The sequence below is a fragment of the Acanthopagrus latus genome, chromosome 2, assembly GCF_904848185.1.
Source record: "Acanthopagrus latus isolate v.2019 chromosome 2, fAcaLat1.1, whole genome shotgun sequence".
Classification (NCBI taxonomy): Eukaryota; Metazoa; Chordata; class Actinopteri; order Spariformes; family Sparidae; genus Acanthopagrus; species Acanthopagrus latus.
In genome coordinates, this window is record NC_051040.1 from 24330057 (window position 1) to 24350069 (window position 20013).

At 44.9% G+C, this 20013-nt stretch overlaps 3 protein-coding genes across 5 annotated transcripts; 1 reads left to right on the forward strand and 2 right to left on the reverse strand.

Annotated features, from left to right (window-relative positions):
- The first annotated feature begins 682 nt into the window (after positions 1–682).
- Positions 683–4771, forward strand: LOC119013495 (T-cell surface glycoprotein CD3 epsilon chain-like). Its single transcript, XM_037088079.1, has 5 exons — positions 683–938; positions 1541–1738; positions 1847–1990; positions 2266–2321; positions 2997–4771. The coding sequence occupies exons 1-5, from the start codon at positions 866–868 to the stop codon at positions 3054–3056; spliced, it is 531 nt and encodes a 176-aa protein (XP_036943974.1). The 5' UTR covers positions 683–865; the 3' UTR covers positions 3057–4771.
- A 2716-nt stretch (positions 4772–7487) lies between these two features.
- On the reverse strand, positions 7488–10334 carry LOC119010234 (T-cell surface glycoprotein CD3 gamma chain-like). Of its 2 annotated transcripts, none has more exons than XM_037082210.1 (7): positions 10191–10334; positions 9780–9856; positions 9603–9623; positions 9210–9428; positions 8947–9090; positions 8212–8273; positions 7488–8089 (listed from the first exon to the last, which is right to left on the reverse strand). In XM_037082210.1, exons 2-7 carry the CDS (start codon positions 9832–9834, stop codon positions 8036–8038), a joined length of 555 nt encoding a protein of 184 aa, XP_036938105.1. In that variant the 5' UTR covers positions 9835–9856; positions 10191–10334; the 3' UTR covers positions 7488–8035. The 2 variants fall into 2 exon arrangements, with proteins under 2 accessions (XP_036938105.1, XP_036938113.1); XM_037082218.1 differs by having other exon boundaries at positions 9780–9853; positions 10191–10271.
- Positions 10335–12245: 1911 nt separating this feature from the next.
- Positions 12246–18808, reverse strand: LOC119010217 (transmembrane protein 25). 2 transcript variants are annotated; one of them, XM_037082200.1, is made up of 9 exons: positions 18548–18808; positions 17428–17545; positions 16621–16965; positions 16224–16514; positions 15939–16070; positions 15798–15831; positions 14613–14722; positions 13082–13171; positions 12246–12931 (listed from the first exon to the last, which is right to left on the reverse strand). In XM_037082200.1, exons 2-9 carry the CDS (start codon positions 17504–17506, stop codon positions 12858–12860), a joined length of 1155 nt encoding a protein of 384 aa, XP_036938095.1. In that variant the 5' UTR covers positions 17507–17545; positions 18548–18808; the 3' UTR covers positions 12246–12857. The 2 variants fall into 2 exon arrangements, with proteins under 2 accessions (XP_036938095.1, XP_036938089.1); XM_037082194.1 differs by having other exon boundaries at positions 17428–17548.
- Positions 18809–20013: the final 1205 nt, after the last annotated feature.

Sequence of the window (20013 nt, forward strand, 5' to 3'; positions counted from 1 at the left end):
TCTGATCATGTGGACGATGGTCATAAACTTCCCGCTGCAGGGTATGGTGACTCTCCGCAGGGTCTCACTGCAATGAGTACTGAGGAGAAGCCAACAGTCTGCCCATTTAACAGCAGACACGGAGCATGGAATTGAAAAGCATGAAGAGCTCTGCTTTGTGTTTCAGATGCCAATGTTGCTGGACGTAAAAATGAATTTTGCAAGACGTGGTCACTGAATGCATTTGCGATGTGAAGTGATGCACGGTTTCATCTTCAGCGGCTTCTGCTGTGCCGGCTGTGCCACAGAGTGAACTCTGCCGGGAGAAACGTAAGCTAGCAACTGTGAAAGAAAAGCTTTCAAGCAAAGATCTGAGCACACATCATAAAATGATCATGTGCATGACGCCATACAGAGCATAAGAATATCATCATAGATACATGGTTGACATGTAAGGTATATAGATAGACATTACTCAGTGCATCTTCTCTTTTGAACTGTATTGAAATGAATTGTGAATCAACAGAATAATACCAGTACCAGCAGGAGCGTAAATTTACAGCACACTGATTCAGTTTTACTTCATTTTGAGGTTCAACCGTGAATGCATCTTGAAAAAAAAAAAAAAAAAGCTTCCTGTTGGGTGCAACAAGTGTGTATGTGTGTTTGTGTGTGTGAAAGAGAGAGAGAGAGGTGGGGGTAGAGACAGAGAGAGAGAGAGAGAGAGAGAGTCAGAGAGAGAGCCAGGGTGCCTCTTTCAATCCTTTTGTCTGATCCAACAGGCAGCTCAATGTTTTCATATATGTCGTAGTGGATACTTTCACAAATCTTGATCTACAGAATAGACAGCTAAAATTTAAAAACAAACAGAGGCTGGGTAAAGAAAATGACCAGCATGGGTGTTCGAGCTGCGTTTGCCGTCTTCCTCCTCTTCGTAGCGACCGTGAAGGCTGATGAAGGTAAATTCTGCATTTTTATTTCACTTGACCTCATATTTCTTTTTTTTTTTTTTTTTTTTTGGACCAAATTATTTCAAGTTTTCATACACTGCTTATTGATAAGGAGAACCCAAATTCTAACCCAAAACTGAATACATTCAAGGGCTTTTTTCAAAGAAACTTCATCAATTTCCTGTATGTGTTGAATTTCTGCACCTCAACTGCTCCAACTGCCGTGCTGAAAACATGTTTCTGTCGGGTTCACCCCGCTGCTCCGCGTTCCTCTTACACTCCTCTTACATGTTTTGGTTTACTTTTAATCCTTTTTGTAACTTAGTATGTCGCTTGGTTCCCCCAAAACCTACGGATGCTTCCTGTTTTGATCACCTGTATTTCTTGGTTATTTCTTGTGGGCCCTTTTTTGGAAACAATTCAATCTCCAGACGGTGGCATGATGCTATGTAAAGGTCACACAGAGACAAATGGAGGGACTCAGATGTGCATATAACCAACCCCAGCTCTCACATCAGACCTCCATTCTGAGTGAAAAGTGCTGGAGAGTTAAAATGACACGCTAAAGCAAGCTCGCTGATGTTACTTTGTATGTGTCCGTGTGTTTTAAGGAGGAGTGTCATTCTGGCAGAGAGAGTTCACATTGACCTGTCCAAAGGAAGGGAAATGGTTCCAAGATGAAAATAACAAGGAAGTTCAGATCAAGAATGAGACAAGCAAGTACTTCACCATGGAATATACAAAGAAAGGTTCCTACCACTGTGTATACGACAGCACAAATTATTATTATTTCTACGTGCAAGGAAAGGGTGAGTTTAAAAAAAAGTCACAATTTCTCAACATTTGCTGTCCGTGTCAGTTGTCCTCATCGACCTCTCGCTCTCCCGCTTGCTCCGCTGCTGTGCTTTGACCCCCAGTGTGTGACAACTGTTATGAACTGGATTCGGTCCTGTTCCTGATGGCCATTGTCGTCGACATTTTGATGACGATTTGTGTGATGTTCATCGTCTACAAGTGCACCAAGAAGAAAAGCCCGGCGGGACTCACTCACACCTCGAAACGTAAGGATGCACTCGAGCGGATCCACTTTACACATCTACCTCAAATATTCCTCTGATCTGCTGTTGAGAATGAGGATTGTCTCCTGTGTCTCTTGCAGCTGAGGCAGCTCTTGCAAATCATATTTTAGTTATTTTTAAGTATTTAAAGTGTTAAAGTGCACTTAAGGTCGTGCATAATTTGTCCACATTCAACCGGAGAGCATCCTTTTTAAACCAGTGCTGAGTCTGATATGATGAGTGATGGGTCACTCATACTTTCTGTCATTATCCTCCAGCACCTCCTCGTTCAGGCGGCCGTGGGGGTCCACCTGTCCCATCACCTGACTATGAGGTAAGTCTTGTATTGTTTTCCTTACCGCATGTTGCCTTCAACTGGCTCTCTTCTCCAGGGCGGCTTAACATTTGCCTACCGAAAATAATCGTCAATTGAAAAGTTGTGAGTGATCAAATATAAGGAGATGAAAAGTCCCGGTCTCCTTGCAAAGTAATCATAAAAGAGAATAGAATCAGAGCTGAAATAAGAGAGGTTATCTATTCAATTAAAAAATAAATAAATAAAGGAACAATTTGACATTTTTGGGGGGGGGGGTCACACTTAAGCGCTCTCTCGCCCGAGAGTTACGTGAGAAGATCAGCGCCAGAGCCAAGCTGCCGGTGGTTAGCTTGGCTTAGCATAAAGAGTCGAGGCAGAGAAACAACTATTCTTACTCTGCCCGAAGGTTGATAAGAAAATCGGCCTACCAGCACAGCTGAAGCTCAATGATTAACGCGTTATCTATGCGCGTTACGTGTATATTAGTCCAGCATGTAACACGTAGTCAGATCTTGCCATCTAATTCTCAACGTTCCTTTAAGATAAACACAATCAATTCAGTTCAGACAGTTCACATGCTGAATATACTTCCCGACACTGCTCAACTAACACATATGACTGATTTGCAGATTGCTACTGTATGTACTGTGATTGAAACAACAACCCGATACTGTGTATTTTGTGTTTCTGCAGCAACTGAACCTTCATACCCGCTCCCACGATACCTACTCTAAGGTCAACAGGACTGGATAAAGGCGAGTCGTCTGACTGCGCGTGCTGGTCCAGCGGCTGCAGGGACGAAGGCAAACATTCACACGAAACATACTGCACACGAAATAACAATGGCGCTCCCGGCAACATGCAAGCACTCGCTTTTTCTATTTTTGGATTTAAAGGGTCACATAACCCAAATTTGCAAACAAAAAAAAAAAATAAAAATGAAAATAAAAACGTATTAAACACAGTCTTAGTTTCCCCTGGCGTTAGCTAGCCAGGTACAGCAGTTGCTCCCTGTCTCCCGTTTTCTTCAGAGTTGCCATTATCATGTCCATTATTTTGTGTAATCAGCATTCACTTCACGATGAGACGTCGAGGCAGTAAACGTGTCTGTTACCAGTTTAACAACTGCATTGTTTTCACTGTGTGTTTAGCAGATTTATCAGCACAGCAGGGACAGTGTTCCTGAAGACGTGATGATTTGGTGACACAAAAATGGACAACTGACATGTCTGTGTTCTCTGAGGAAAATCTGAATAACGCAAATAGGTTAACCGATTGGCGCAACGCTATTTTTCAGTGTACCCATTATCATCAACTCTGCTAACTATCATGGACCCGGCCTGGTTTGAGTCAGCTGTAATACTAAAGAACTGTAATTAAGAGCCTATTAAATCAAGTAAGCAATAAAGAAATGGCTGAAATGCCCTTATTGAGGTGTGAATACAAACTTGACTGACGGCACGAGAAAAGAACGAGCATCGACAATTCTCCGCATCTGCCGCGTTCTGAAATACTATTAAGCAATGACACGAAGACATCACACGCGTCCCCGTCGAAGGGGAGTGCTTCGATGAAAGGGGCGCCTGAGCCCGACGAAGAAGGTTGGGAACTACTGTCTGCTGTTTTAAATGTTCACAGTGTCGTGAGCACCGCAAACTAATGTCCACTCGAGTCCATTGCACTGGGGTGGAGGCAGAAATGTCGGAGATTGGGAACAGATAAAGAACAAAATTGTCTGCATAGCTGATGTTTTTTTTGTGATGTGAACACTCAGTGGGCACTTCATCGGGTCCACCTTTCACAGCCTAACGCAACCTGTTCTGCCGCGGTCTGCTTTAATGACGAAGTTAATTCTGTCTGACAGCCGTCGCATCGGTGTTAATTTGGTAATATTTAGTAGCACTGAGGTCTCTCCTATTGCCAGACATAAGCAGAGCAGAATATTGACGACGCCTCTCGGAATAAAAGCCCGCGCAGGATGTGTGAATCTGACCTCAGTGACAACCACATTAATAAATGTACACATTTTCAACAGCGATATAGGTAAAATAAGCTTTGTGAAGGCAGGATTCCTGACAGAGTGATTGCACGAGGCTGTAAAGGCGAACCCGGTGGAGTGGCCGATGAGTATGTACAGTGTATATTGTGCTATGTGTGTGGTGACGCAAGGTTGGCCGACTACTGTTTAATTTACAACAGTGTCATGAATAAAATCACAACTTGTATCCCTGTTTGAACACCAGTACACCTGTTTGTTTTTTTGTTTGTTTTTTCTGTACATACTGTTTGCTTATGTCATTCTAACTTCTGACTTCGCGCACTGTAAGACAAGCAGATGCTAAATGTTTTCTGTACAAACTTTGTATTGCCCGTCTTCTTGTTATACTCTTTTATTTTCATTTCGATCTCCTTGCGACTGTTATGGGCGCGACCCCTGTCACTAATAAATAAACCGCAGTTCAGCTCTGCTCTCGCTCGCTCTCTCTTCTTTGGTCATGGTCGGAAACAGCGCTGAGATGCCTCGACGGATATAACTGTGAGTGCGATTCATGACGGGGGCCTCGAAGCCGCAGCTCATATCCGCAGGCGCAATCACCAATCGAGGTGCCTGTGTCGCCAGAGCTTGCCTTCTCTGGAAACACCTGACATTTTCTTAATCAGTATTACACATGTTTGTTTTTTTATATCAGTTGTGTGCACAGTGGAAATGTTGGGTCATGTTTTGCCCTTTGTTTTTGTTTTTTTTCTGGCACAGTTGTGCTTTCCCGGCAGTGACCGTGCGTAGACGCGCTGATGGAAATGAAAGCAGAAAAACACAACGCCACGTAATGCGTCTTCTTCGCGCCGACTGCTGATTATTAATCGGTTCTTATTGACTTCATGTAATCGACCCTGGCGTGGAGTTTGGTGGAAACACTCCCACACTTGTTGCTTAGCTATCTTCATCTACATCTACAAAGAGAGAGAAACAAAGAGGTGGGGGGGGGCAGAGGGCATGCAACACGCTCCTGTATCTGTCTTAAGTTAAGTCAAACCGTTCCCACACACAGACCTACATCTGCTCGTGTGGTTGCATGAGTGAAACGTCCGTGCACGAGCGCAGGTGCTGTGCGAGCTGAGGCGCATGACAGTGTGTGTGTGTGTGTGTGTGTGTGTGCGTGCGCACATGCACCGAGTCAGATGTGCTTGTGTGGAGTGTGGGTTGGTCGGGGTTGTGTTTCTGAACCAAGCTGTCAGCGCACCGTCGTTTGATCTCCTCTCTCCTCCTCAGGTAGAAGACTGTAGCTCTGTCACGGCGGCGTCGAGCAGAAGGCAGAGAAGACTCTGAGCAGCGATCAAACAGTTTAAGATATCAGATTATCTGACATGGAGAGGCTTGTTCTAAAACTCAGCAGCAAGAGCTTCTGTCCTCCTCCTCCTCCTCCTCCTCCTCGCCTTCTCCGTTTCCTCCTCTTCTTCGTCATCACTCTTTTAACCTTTTTGTCTTATCACCTTTTTCTCCTCCACCTGGTTGTGCAATTCTCTCAATCACTGCTTTGTGTTGCTCGTCTGTGCTCAGCTTCGGTGCAACACAGACAGAAATAGACCTCTGAAAGACTCTCAGGCTCCCGACGTGGTGAAGTTACAGCAGCAGGAGCGAGTGGTGCAGGAAGTATTCACGTCCATTAGTAAGTCAGAACCAGTGCAACAGTGAAACAGACCTCCATTGCAGGAGACGGCACCAGAGTAAAGCTCATTGTCTTTCATCAACATTTTCAATTATGACTCTTTTCAATTATGACAGATTTTTTTTTTCAATCCGTAGAAGTTTTGTAAAACTTTCCTTCATCCGAGAAAAGTGATGTCCCGCAAATAGGCCGCATGTCCAAGGAACCTGAAAGAGTTGGAAAGTTTACTCATTGTTTATTTGAACTCACCTTTCTAGTTTATCTGTTCTTTGCATGCTTTGCTTCCTTTTTATCATTTTGTTTGTTTGTTTGCTTGTTTGTTTTCTTCCTATTCACTCTGCACAATTAAATTCAATTAAATCAAATTAAATCACATTAAATAAAATGAAATTAGATTGAATTTAATTCAGTTCATGAATAAAAAGAAGGAAGGGTCTTTGCGTCACTGAATCTTGCTTTGGCACCAGACTGCAGTGTCAGCTGAAGTCTACGGGAGGTGAATGGAGAGAACCCAACACATCTACGTTGTATGAATTCTGAAGAAGAAACGCCTTCAGAAAATGAAAGAACACACTTCAGAGAGCAGGTTAACAACTCTTTTTTTTTTTTTTCTGATGAAATGATTAACAGGGCTGGTGATGTAGCATATAGTGACTAAACGGGGCAGGTCCGAATGATAATCACTGACAGCACCGTCTGGCAAGTTTCTGTGACGTAGTGACACTTAATTTTATCTAATTTTATTTTATTTTGTTTATCTTATTTTATTCTATTTAATTTTTAACTTCATTCTCATGGCACGGTGTCTTCTAATAGTGAGAATGGCATCTCTGTCTCAGCCACTCCGTCTCCCCATCACTTTTCAGCTCAACTTCAGCGAGGATCACAGACATACATGCAGTTACATAGATCCAAGTTTTCAACACTTGAATAACTTTTATTTGCAGCTGTTAACCACATTACCTCGGACAAATTGTTACAGACCTGGGATTGGCGTGGGGGCTTTAAATCTTTAAATTATTGAAAAAGTATGGATGACATCAGAAACTGTGTTCATTTTCATGACAATATTAAAATTATAACTTAATAATAACTATAACTTAAGTAAGTATCAAAAGTAAAAGTGCTCATCATGCAGAGAAATGGTTCCTCTGACTGATATATTATTATATGTTATAGAACTGAATTGACTCTGATGCAACAGTGAATGACCAGTACGTCACTGTTGTAGCTGCCGTGAAGTTCGGCCATTTGAATGCAGCGTTTCCCATCCGAGAGATCAGGGTCACGAGGAACACGCACAGGGAACAACAACAGCGTTCTGCAACGACAGTCTGTATCAATATAATATAACAGACTTTTTTCTTGTCTTTATTTATGAAATTTTGAATAATTGGACCTTTTTAAGCCTTAAAAAAATATCTCAGTGAAACCACCTGAGTGGTCATGGAATGGGAAATGTCTTGTTTTATGGAGCGGTGTGCAACTCCTCAGAAACATGACAGGACGCATCAAGTCGTTTTTAGTTGTATTTATTTTTTTTTATTATAGTAGAGAGTGGCACGTATAACCTAAAAGAGCACATGGACTGAATTACCTTCCACCATGACAAGACAGAACAATCTTATTCCTGAATGTTTCACTTTGCACAATGATCAGATGTCAGCGTTGTTTGTCAAAATCAACACTTCACTGTTAAGCCACGCAGTACAGTACACGAGGTCGCAGCCCTACTGACAGCTACTCACAGAAAACATAGACAGCGTATGAAAATATCAAACGGGTTTCATTAGAATTCGACAACGATGAGAACAGCGGCTCATAAATGGTAAACTACGGCATCTGGCAACTATGTGAGCGGTCTACTGAGAGCGACATCTTACAGGCAATGTAAAAATAAGATCTTAAGCAATAACGGCATCACACAGAGAAACATACACCAGGGCTGAGCGACGGCCGCCACAGAAACAGTGACAGACTTTCCCCTCCTGCAGATGTTTGAGGACACGTGGAGACTGTGTCTTCGGTCGGAGGGCTCCCAGGCAGCGATCCATCGCCCCTCTATTATTTGTGAAGCGTATCGTAAGTGTCGCCCTGGCGAGTTCTGGTGTTCAGCGGCTGAGGACGGAATGGCGTGGTGAAGAGAGGGAAGGGACAAGGAGAAAAGGTGTCACACAAGTTCATTTTCACATGGGACGATCACACATGCCGACTGAACGTCCCCGCACAGCTGAGCTCACCTGATAATGGTCGTTGGTACCTCGGGGCATTTCGTTCGCAACAAGATGCTGTCTATCAGAGCCTGAGGGTGGAAGTATTGAAAATATATTAATATACAAATAATCAGAAAGGAAAATTCGGTGATAAACATGCAGACAGCTGACCGGCTGCCTCTGGAGGTTTCATGTTTCTCAGTTTCTCATCTACTATGATTGTATTTGAACCAGATACCACTATGGCACGGTCCACAAACTGGATTACTGTAAGCTTCACAACGGCAGTACGTGTTCATGTCGTCCGAGCTTCTGCTATCCATCAGTGATTCCTGGGTCTCCGCTTTAGAGTACGCCATGATGACTGATCATGTATCTCACCTACTCGGGAAAACCAGCAGTTCAGAATGTAAAAAAATACGTATTCATATGTATCGACAGGCGCCCATATGAACAAAGGAAGAGGTTTTTGCTCGCCGCGATCACTCCTCCTGTTCGTGCCGGACATTTAAAACATCGCTTTCTGACGTGCTGTCGATGTTCAGTAAGTCTGGAGTCTAGAGCTGTAGTTCACATGGGCTCCAGACTATTGAAACAAAAAAAGTGAAAGTCTGGAGATGTTTTTAGGAAAATCAGTCATGTGTTACTCATTACAGATTCACTTACTGGTGTTCCAATTAGCAAAAATAATAAAGATGAGGGAAACACAGAAAACTTCATCACATTTATCATATTTAAGATAGATAGATAGATAGATTTTACTCTTCTTGTGAGAGGTGCTCGGACTGATCCGGGTCTGAGACACGACGAGATAGACAGCCACTCCTATCACGATCGTAGCCACCACGTTTCCTGTAACTAGTCCGGCTATCGTTCCCCCGTCGAGCTCGATGCAGTTGTCACAGGCTGGACACACACACACGCAAGAAACACGTCTTGAGAATGTGACATTTCCAAAGTGTGGTTAGTGTCAAGAAGTACTGTTTTCATAAATACATCGTAATGCAAGTGATCAAGGAACTCACTGCGAAATTTCACATAGATTTTGGATAGGATCTGGATCTGGTCTGGATCACTGCTGCTCCTACATTCGTACTCTCCTGTGTTCTCGTCATTGTATGTCAGCTCAAGATAATTATCAATATCCTTTTGGTTATCACGTTTTTTTTCAAATTTTCCTCCCTTACACGACAGCTTAATCCCATCAGCGATAAACTGCACGTTTATCTTACCATCAACTGCGCCTGTGCAGGAAAAAGAGACGGCAACATTACGGACAATACATTTGCACTATTTGCTGATTATTGAAAATGCTCGTTCAAATGAAGGTAGACTGTCATAAAGGCCCATTCAAACATCATTTTCATGCATGAAGTTACAACAACACAACCCCCTTTAACTGTTAAAGCAGCGCTTACCTTGTGCATAACTGACAAACTCTGTGGGAGAAATTGGGAGAAAAACACGAGAACATTTACACACACATGATCTGCTACTGTTAAAATAACTGAGGTTCTGTAACGTTCTTCAAACACAACTGATGTCAAATTTTGATTTCATGTCAACAAGAAACAAGGATCATGGCAGAGGCCTACCGGTCAGCGTACAGAGCAGCAGCAGGCAGGCAGACAGAGCGCTCTGGCATTTCATTGTGCGTTCTCTGCTCCGGCTTCTGCCGATGATAGAAGGAGACATTTCAGGTCACCGTAACAGCGAGCCAGCGAGCACGCAGACAGAAAACAGGAAGAGCGCCATTTTCTGCTCCCTGTCGACCATTTTATTCAGCTTATTGTAACAGATAAATGACGACGGCAGGCGTCATTTCACTAAAGTTTGTTCGGCTTGCCTTTGATACAAGCTCAGACTATGCGCTAAGGTGATTTTAATTTATAAAAACAAATGTATAATTTGGTCACCATCAAAACGTAAAGTGCAACAACACAGTCTGAGATGAACTGAAACAAAAATACGATATTCAGCAAAAATTTTAGATTAAAAGTCCTGACCTCAGAATAAAGAGCCGTCGTGTCCCTGATGTCAAAGTATCCCGTCTCCGTCTGTTGAAGTGTCTCGGTCTGTGTGTGTGGTTGTGTGTGTGTGTGTGTTTGTGTGAGTGTGTGTGAGGGAGAGAAGGAAGTGAGTGTGATTGGTTTATTTTTCTGCCTCAGCAGGCTTTGTTGATTTCTGCATCTGGAGGGCTCCCTGTGACTTTCAGCCAACGACACCATCCGTTAAACTCAGTGCGTCTGCTTCAGTATTTGCTTCGTTATGTTTCATCTCATGCTGCTTTGATCCTCGGCTCCACTGGAAATTTGGACGGAAACGTGAGGCCTCTAAATCAACTACATTTGTTTGAAGCAAAAGTTACACAACAAACTCAGATTTTACACACAAAATAATGCATTAGATCATTGGATGCATTTGTTATAAGCATAATCTGATGAAGTCATGTAATATAATAGTACTTTAGGTGCATTTAGCTTAAAAAAAAAATTAACTCAAGTAACATTTTCTATGCAAGGTTGTTACTTGTAATGAAGTATTTTTTACAGTGTGCTACCTTAAGTCATCTGAAAGATCTAAAAAAAAAAAAAAATCCCTCTACAAAAAATGTAAAAGAAAAGAATCACCCAAAAATAAAAATTCACTATCTACTCACCCCAGTGCTGATGGAAAGTCAGGTGAAGATTTTGTACTGCACATAAATATCTCTCGGAGCTTCACAGCACAACAGTGTTTGCGGCATTTTCCTGAGCAGCCGAAGAAGCCGGGGACTCCTTTCATAAAGTTAACAAAGCAACCCCAAAACCCGCCACAATCCAAGACTCTGGAGGCTCCAGGGAGCCCACTGATTTAAAAAAAAGCGATATTAATGCCATTTTTTCGCAGGCTGAAACCTTCAGCAACCAAGCTAAGAGCCCAGTCCTTCCACAGACTTGGATTATGCAGGACGAGCTGTATGGAGCCAATATCTGTCTTTTTTTATCTATTAATTTTTTTGTTTTCACGTTCTACCTATGGGGGAGAGTAGATAATGACAGAATTTTGATGTTCGGATGAACTTTTTCTTTAACTTGAACTGTCAATGGATTCAAATAAAACTGGTATGTACTATTTAGCACACTTTTTGCAATAGGTGAAATACAGTGAATTGTTAATTGATTCACGCTTCATATTATAGTCCATGTTCAGGGAGATGTTGGGTCTATAACCTCACCCAGCTTCCATGCTCAGATGAGGGCCTGAAAATTGTTTCTACTTTTTCTTTTTTTACTTTATCGACAAGGATATGTTGCGGTTCCTTTCTTGTGACAAATGTAGTTACTGTAAGTCGCTTTGAACAAAAGCGTCTGCTAAATGCCCTGAATGTAAATGTAAGTGTAAATGTTTTCATTTCTGTCAAGGCTGCTTACACATTTTCCAGAAGAGCAGCCTTCTGAGTCACTCTTCACACTGACATTGCAGAAACAATGTCAGAACCTGCCCTTATAACCGCTGAAGCGACTTGGCTACTCAGGGTCGCTTCGGGAGACGCGTGGAGCGGCTCGGTCTGGTAAAACAAAGACCACCGGCACAAATGTGTGTGTTCGGATGAATATTTCAGTTCCCTGTGTGTTGTCAATGTGCATTCCCTGTTGAGCAGAGAAGGAGCAGCGCACAGAGAGAGAAAGAGCAAAGACACGCTCCCACAACACAACTGCGCTTCCTGTCTGAAAAAAAGCCACAACAACCTGTGACCTAGAGCTAACACCTGGCACACACACACACACACACACACACACACTCTTAAAGAGTAAAACAAAAAGACATGCATTAGTTGGCTCGTGCACCTGCTATTGTTACAAAGAAAAAAATGAGGATCACATTTCTTTTTCGCTAAATGCGGCAATGCTGTCACCATCGCACACAACACACACTCGTCACCAGCACCATGTCAGAAACACACAGCACCCTCATGACTAACAGGGGAGTCCTCTGCATGCTCCAGCTTTATAAGGCACATTAGAGCGCCCCCTGGTGAGTGCTAACACAGCCGCAGCAGGCCCAGTCATCACTCCATATAATTCCAATATTACCTTTATTAGACGCCCTCTTTTATACACATATACATATGCATACAAATATACAGTACATGACCTGTTACATGTCCTTATACAAATACATACTCTATAATTATTTGCCGTTTCGTTTGGGTTATTATCGTTCAAAACGTAAAATCTCACGCACGGGACACTATCTTGGACATTCCGGTGTTAGCGTAGGACGATTAATGCATTCCAGTAACGCGGCAGGGAGGGCTGGACATCATGAGCGGGTGGTTATGTGGAAATCAAGTCGAAACATACAGAATATGAGTATTTTTACGTCGAGTTCGTACGTCGCATTGTTGGGACAACACAGCAGCTGCGTATGGCCCGGAGCACTCGATTCAGGAGGACGAGAGCGAGAAAGCCAAGTTCACGGGCGAGCCACGGAGGGAGCCGAGACAGCACGGGGGCCTCCCCGCCCGAGAAATCCGGCGAGATCCAGGACCGCCCTGGATCCAGCCTGGAGGCGCCGGATGCTCGGTTGAATGGCAGTTGTTTTGGGGGTTTTTCCCTTGGAGAGCTGCACCGTTGGAAGTTGTTTTGCATGCATGCACACAGCCCGTCGGTGTGTGACTTGGAGGTCAGTCAGAGCCAGATCTCCTCGCTGCTTGTGCTGTTCACCTTGTAGATGTAGCCCACCATCGGATACCTGGCGAAACCTGGGAACCGGGGAGGGGGGGGAGCGTTCAGAAAAAGAACACGGCACGACAAGGCCAAACACCGCTGCCCCCCCACCACCACCACCACACTGAATCTGAAGCGTAAATGATGAAAAATGCAACAGTAGCACGGTGTATTTTTTCCCTGACCTCTGGCGGCGTAGGCTAAAGACAGATCTTCCTCCTCCTCTTCCTCTTTCTTCCTCTCTCCCACGCTGTTCTGCTGGGCGGCCTCCCGGGCTACGAGGAGTGATGCGGGGAAGGATGGAGAATGCAAAGGAGACGTAAGGGTGAGCTTGAAGGGATAGTTTCTGGGCTGTACAGTTTACTTTTTCATGCTGCGAGTTAGATGAGAAGATCGATAGCACTCTTGTGACTTTAAATATGAAGCCATAGCACAGAGATGGGGAGATAAATATCTTTAGGTAATCCTCCCACAGGTTTTCTGTTCTTATACCTTATGTTTTTTTGGGGGGGGGTTTGTACAGATTAAACAAATGAGACGTAACGTGTTAATTATTGAGCTTTAGAGGTTCTAGCAGAGGGAATTTGTTTTGCCACGTTGCCCCATCTCCACCTGCTCCCACTCGGGGCTAAGCTAAGCTAGCTGCCGCCGGCTGTAGCTCCAGAGCTAACTGACTGATAGTGAGAGGTTGTCTGGAAGAAAAACAGAAACATATTCCCCCAAATGTCAGACTGCTGCTCTGAGGCCACAGCCGGGAGACACAGAGCTAGCTTACGCGTAGGCTGAAGGCTGGAAACGGGGGAAACCGCCTGCCTGGCTTTGTTTCAAGAGAGGCCGGAACAGAAAGAGAAACTAAGAAGTTCCACCTACTAACACCTGTAAAGCTCACTAACACCTTCTATATTGCCTGCCTGCAGATCGACTTAACATTTTTGCATGCGCAGCTGACTAGAAGTGACTAAAAGTTGCACCAGCAGTTTTCCTTTAAGCAGAACCTGTCGCGATTGCATGTCAGTTCTTTTCAAGGATGTTATTAGCAAATTGTGGGACACATCGGTTAATGAAATCAAAAAGCTAAAAGTCAGAAGAGAAAGATCTTTTTTTTTTTATGACTGAATAAACAAACTGAATTTAAAAGGCAAGACGATTTCATACTTTCACTATCACTTTATTGATACGTGGCGGACCCTGCCACCTTTACTGGCTTGAAACAGAGTTCTTGGATGTTATTTTCCTCTGGGAACCGTCTGTTTATTCACTTGTGCAAAAAAATAATTGTTTTTCAGCTTGTAATTTTACCTCATTAAAATCCTGAGTTTGAATTTCTTCTCCAAAACGACACGCTGACCCCTTTAAAGTTTAGCAGTGTATTTGATGCTTTACTTTTTTTGACCCTCGATACATTTTTACTGCATTTAGCGCTGAGCTTTGATCGTGAAAATGACGGATATTTTCCGATCGATTGGTGTTTATTGACTGACTTGTACTTCAACTGAGCTAACTTCCACACTTGTGCCATCTTGTAACCCTTTAATTTGACCCAGCGATTCAGAAATCTTATCTTATTAATTTCTAAGTTGCCTAAGATATATACAGTCCATATCTACATATTTCATATAGTACATATTCAGATACTCAAATGTGTTTTGCGCACTGTACCAGGCCGATGTCCGCCCAGCCATCGGTGCATGAGGTGAGGGTGCTGCATCTTCTTACCTTTTCTCAAAGTGCTGAGGTCGTTGAGCTGCATGTTGGACGGCAGAGACATGTTCTCTCGGGGGATCTGGGCCTTCTCAACTTTGTCTGCCTTCAGATTGGCGGAGTCACTGTGCAGGAAATGCAAAGGAGAAACATCCAGCTCGGATCAGACCCATTATCAGTCTGCAAAATGGACATTAAGTATTCATAAGAGCACAAAAACGCTTTCATCAGTGTTTTTCCTTCCAAGTCACTTATGATACCAGGATGGAAATGATCAGATGAGATGTGGGAGAGGTGTGTGATAGAGTGTCAGTGCGGTGTCAAGGAAAAGAGATTAGCCTTGAAGATTAGAACAGGAGATTGGGGAATTACACTTCAGAATCCCAATACGAGACTTAAATCTCAGGTGAAAATTGTCATCATCAATTCAATTTTCAGTCTTTACAAGAGACAGGTGGGTGTGATTATGTGAACTGTATTGTTTTAATGCTTCGCCCCATCAGCACATTAGAACTACGGAATAGTCTGCAAGGACACCTTCTGCTGTAACTGTGCCCAGCGTTCAAAATGTATGAGGTGCATCGCCATGACTCTGAATATGTGAATTTTAGGAAAAGTTACAACTTTACTTTTTGTCAAATGCTAATGTGAAGCTCCTGCTTGCAGCTTGTGAGCCCGATTTACCACACAGACTTAAAGCAGGGAAATAGGTAGCCTGGCTTACGGTAACAAAATACGCCTGTCAGCACCTCTTAGAAGAGCACCTCTTATATTTACATCTTGTTTGCCTAAGTGTTAAAATGGTGCATTGCGGTTTAATGTCCTGGCTTCTGGCTTTTTGTGGAGGGTGCTGAGGGATGGTGGTGGCATGACAGCGAGGCGAGGTGGCTGCCAAGCAAGATACTACTGTTCAGGACGGTGTTGTAACATCTGAAAGCATGACATCGGGACATTTTCAAGCCACGTTTTTGGAAACAAAGCTGGACCGCTTTAACAAGATGTCGAGAGAACTTCCAGCCGTGTTTGTGGCAGCAGAACTGGGTCGGCCAAAAGATGATCTTCTCCTAATCCTAACCAATCAGGAAGGGGGGGCCGACTGGATTTCCACCAGTCTTGATGGCCTGTTCACTTGCTTTCCATTCTAATGTTCTGAAGTGGTTCACATACATATCCAGAGACAGAAGTCCGATTTCTGGTTACCTTTTCTTGGTCATCAGAATCTCCACCGGCTCATCTGTAACACAACACAAGCATTACCCTACGACAGTGTTACGTGGCGCAGTGCATGCTGCAGTCACACCGCTTCCAGCTGACGTGCTCACAAACACACTCCAGCCTCACCAAAGGACTTGCTCTTGTTTTTTTGCATGAGGCAGAGGACTATCAGACTGAGGATGAGGAGGGCCATGAAGGCCATGGCTCCTCCGGTCACTATCCCCAGCATGGGCACCTCCACGCGAGACTGCAGGAACTCTGGGGGCAGAACAAAAGAGAGAGAGCTGAAGGAATCATGCGATGAGAAGATGGCTACCACTCTATGATAGCTATGAAGCTACAGCCAGGACAGGTTTAGCTTAGCATAAGAGGGACCTTATCGCTCTGCTGTCGCCTTATACCATCACTGACCCGTCAGTGTGAGGTTGCTCTGTGCTGTTCCCAAACTGTTGCTGGCGTTCAGCGAGACATTCCCTGACAGGCTACTGAGCGCGACCCTCAGCGAGTGATTGGTCAACCAGGGGTAGCTTCGCGAGTCCAGGATGAGGAAGTCGGAGGTGTTGGCCACCGGCTGGCCAGACTGGTCCACGAAGGTGATGGTGGCAGGCGGATTGGACCGCACCAAGGCGAAGAGGACCAGGGAGAGGCCAGGGTCTGAGGTTTCACTATAGTGGGCGTTAACCCTGAGGATCTCTGGCTGAACTGGGAGACAGAGGAGAGGAGAGGAGTGACTCAGCACTTTAACCACTGCATCAACAGAAAATACCTGGCTCCACTTACAGCCCTCTGGCACTCAGCGCAGACTCACACTGGACGTTGAGCGTGATCGTGGCGTTGTAGCTCTCTCCTGTTCTGGGGTTTGATGCGACACACACCAGCTCCCTGTCCCACTTCCTGGCCCGCAGAGCGAAAGTGCTATTGTGACCCGCCCCCGGTCTCACGAGCTCAGAGTCCTTCTGCGACGTCATCACCAGGCGCCCACGGTTGGGCGACGGCGCTCTCTGCTGCTCACCGTTCAGGTACCAGGTCAGCAAGGGAGGGGCTCGGGGATCCCAGCCGTCCGATTGGCAGTTGAACCGGTGCGTCATGTTCTCCTGCAGCGTCAGAGCCGCGCGGTGCCGTCCGTCGATTTTGGGGGCGGGCTCAATCGCACCTGTGAGTACATGACCAGTGATGATGTCATATGTATTAAGGTCACTCTACACAAATTTTACAAGTGTGAGAAGTAGTTTGACAATAGTTTATCTTTCCTGTAGAATTACTCACTCCGCAGCCTCACTGCAAGATGCCACTAAATCTGACACACTGGAACTACAGTGTCCACCAAAGAGCTGATGTTCAGAGATTGTATGGTTGGATCTTTAAAAGGGATTTCCTTCAGTTTTTATCTGTTTCCGTATATAAAGTGTTAAACCATGAACATTCAGTATGTTGTTCTCTAAAATAAGACATTGTACCTGAATATACTGTAAACCTTACTTGAGTCATTCTCAAGATTAAGGTCAAGGTTTGCTTGAAACTGGGCGAGACAACAGCCATGTTTATGACCCACTTGTCATCAAAAGGTTTTTGATTTTGATTTTGTTGAACAGGTGATGTTGACCGTGTGCCTCACCTGTCCAGGACAAGGCCAGCGTGTGAAGGAACACGACGGCAGAGCCCGACGCCCATCTTCTCAGACACACGCGCTCCATACCGGCCCAGCAGAGCGCAACGCACGCACACACATCTACCTGCTTGGAGAAGAGAGTAAATGTGGAAAATGACTCGCCCGCAATGGTTTTATGGATTACCCAGAAGAACCAACGGCAGAAACCTCTGAGACGGACATCATAAAAACATAGGCACGTAACACTTGGACTAACTCAATCCCACTGGTGGTAAACTAGGATATTTATGATCTTGTGAATTCAATCTTTAAAGGTCCCATCTGATAGGAAGTGAAATTTCCATGCCCAGGTCTAGGTGCTATACAAATACTGTAAAAGTACGAGGAAGCTCAATCGAAGGTCCGTATTCAGAAACTGTGCCTTCAAACGGGCTGTCAGGACTTCTGTAAGGTTGTGATGTCACAATATACAGTCACCTCCCTCAGCCACACCCCCAGCAAAGCACAATAGCTAACAGCCTGGATTTGAGCATAATATGGGACCTTTAAGACACATGACATCCACCAGGTGAGATTAAGACGTAAGCCTAAGCCTAAAGGAGCAGACAGCAGTACACAAAGACTTTTCTCAAACTTGACATGCCTCTCACTTTTACAGTTATCCACTGCCTGTCTGGCGTTGATTTGCTGTCAGGCATTAACACTACAACACAAAGCATCCACAGGCCTGCTGGGAGAATGCACACAGAGTAAGTGTGAGTTGGATGGGGGGGGTGAGTAATGTCTAGAGCTTGCTCGTTTGCTTGCAATCTGGGTCACGTGATCTGAGCGAGCACCTCAGCTGAAAAACAGGAACTGAGCCATCGAGGAAACGCTCATAAAAAATGACGGCCGAGAGTCTTCCCTCCAGCACATGCACGCGTGATGGAAGGTGTTGCAGCTCCCTGACGTCAAGGGTTGAGGACGCCTCACGATCGGAGCAAAGCGAGGGGACGCGCGTTAACACCGTGGGTCTAACACATTCTGCGCCGTGTCAGGGCTGCATGCAGGCATTTTTTTTCCCAGCGCAGATGCAGGCGCGCTTGAGCAGAGAAAGAAAGCCCTACACCACCGCACACGGTATTACCTCAGCCCTTTCTGCAGACGCTGCTGTGATTCAGCCTGCTGGAGCTCCATGGTAGCAGAGGAGGAGAGGAGGGAGAGTGATGGAAGGTGATAACAGCGAGGAGATGAGAGGCAGCCCTCCCTGACTCAGTTGCTTTCCCATCTGCGTGCACTCATACACACTCTCTCACACAAACACACACAACCACACACACACACACACACACACAAAGCTTTCTGCAGGGTACAGCAGCTCCAGTAGCAGCGCTCACTAGCTGGCGGAGGCTGGCAGGGGCTGGCTGACGCAGGCAGTCACGCTGCCGCCACTTGGATGATGGGAGAGTGGTGGTGGGGGGGGTGGAAGGGGGCAGCTGAGGAGATGGAGGGAAAGAGAGAGAGAAAGAGAAGGAGGGAGGAGAGTGGGCACAGAGTCGTGAGGGAGGTGAGAGGAGAGGAAAGGAGAGGAGAGGAGAGGAGGATATACAGGCTAGAAGACAATAGAGGGAGCTTTGTGCAAAACATCAATCTTTATCAGCCCACGAGCCGACTGAACATGGAGCTGCGGTGGATAGAAGAGAGTAAACTGTCAGCTCAGAGGGATGAGCAGATCTCCTCCTGTCACCCATCATTCATGTCCGTCAGCTGCAGCCCCCCCCCCCCCGATACACAACAGCAGACACTCCACATGGCTCACGGTGTCTGAGTTCAGCTACTTCAGACTGAAAAGCCTCTGCAGTGCAGCTGTCCAGACGTGAGCAGCGGCACACAGAGCGACGCAGCCACAAAGGCAGACAAAAGAACTACCTATAGGAGAGGTGCGTTTGCCCACACTGGTTGAAATGACTCTTCAGGAAGTGCTGTCGTTTTGTGTCTGATCACATTTCCCGGTTATAAACACAAGTCTCTGATTCTGTAGCTCTTTAAGTTGCTCTCTGCCTGGAAAACTGTTTTTTTTTTTTTTTTTTTTATGGGAAGTTCAAAAAGCAATGCATCTCACAAATAATGTACGTCCTTTTTCTTCATCCAGCTGTGGGACAAGGTCAACATGTCAAGGCTTCATGAGCTGATAAGAAGAGTAGCATATTTAAGACACCTTATATCCAGCATCACTAAATGTAAACACAAGCGGTCACTACTGGCAAGACAGCTGCTGCTGGACACAGAAAGGTAACTCCTGTCACGTTTAGTAAAGGGAAGCATCTTTCACCTTTAATTTGACATAGTTAGTGAAACGCCAAATATTTGCTACCCATTGGAGAGTAAAAGGAACATTCTGCACTGTTCAGCCATCTAAAGATCTAAAACATTTCTTCAAAACATTCTGTCAGACCAAGAAACTGCGCAACAGAAGTTCCAGGTAGGCTCGTGGTAACCCAGAGACAACCGACACCATTACACACTCTGTCCACCAGAGAGCACTGGCAATTTGATTTTTAGACTGTAAAATGTCTCGCTCAAGTGAGTATGTTGATCACCAATGTCTAAATG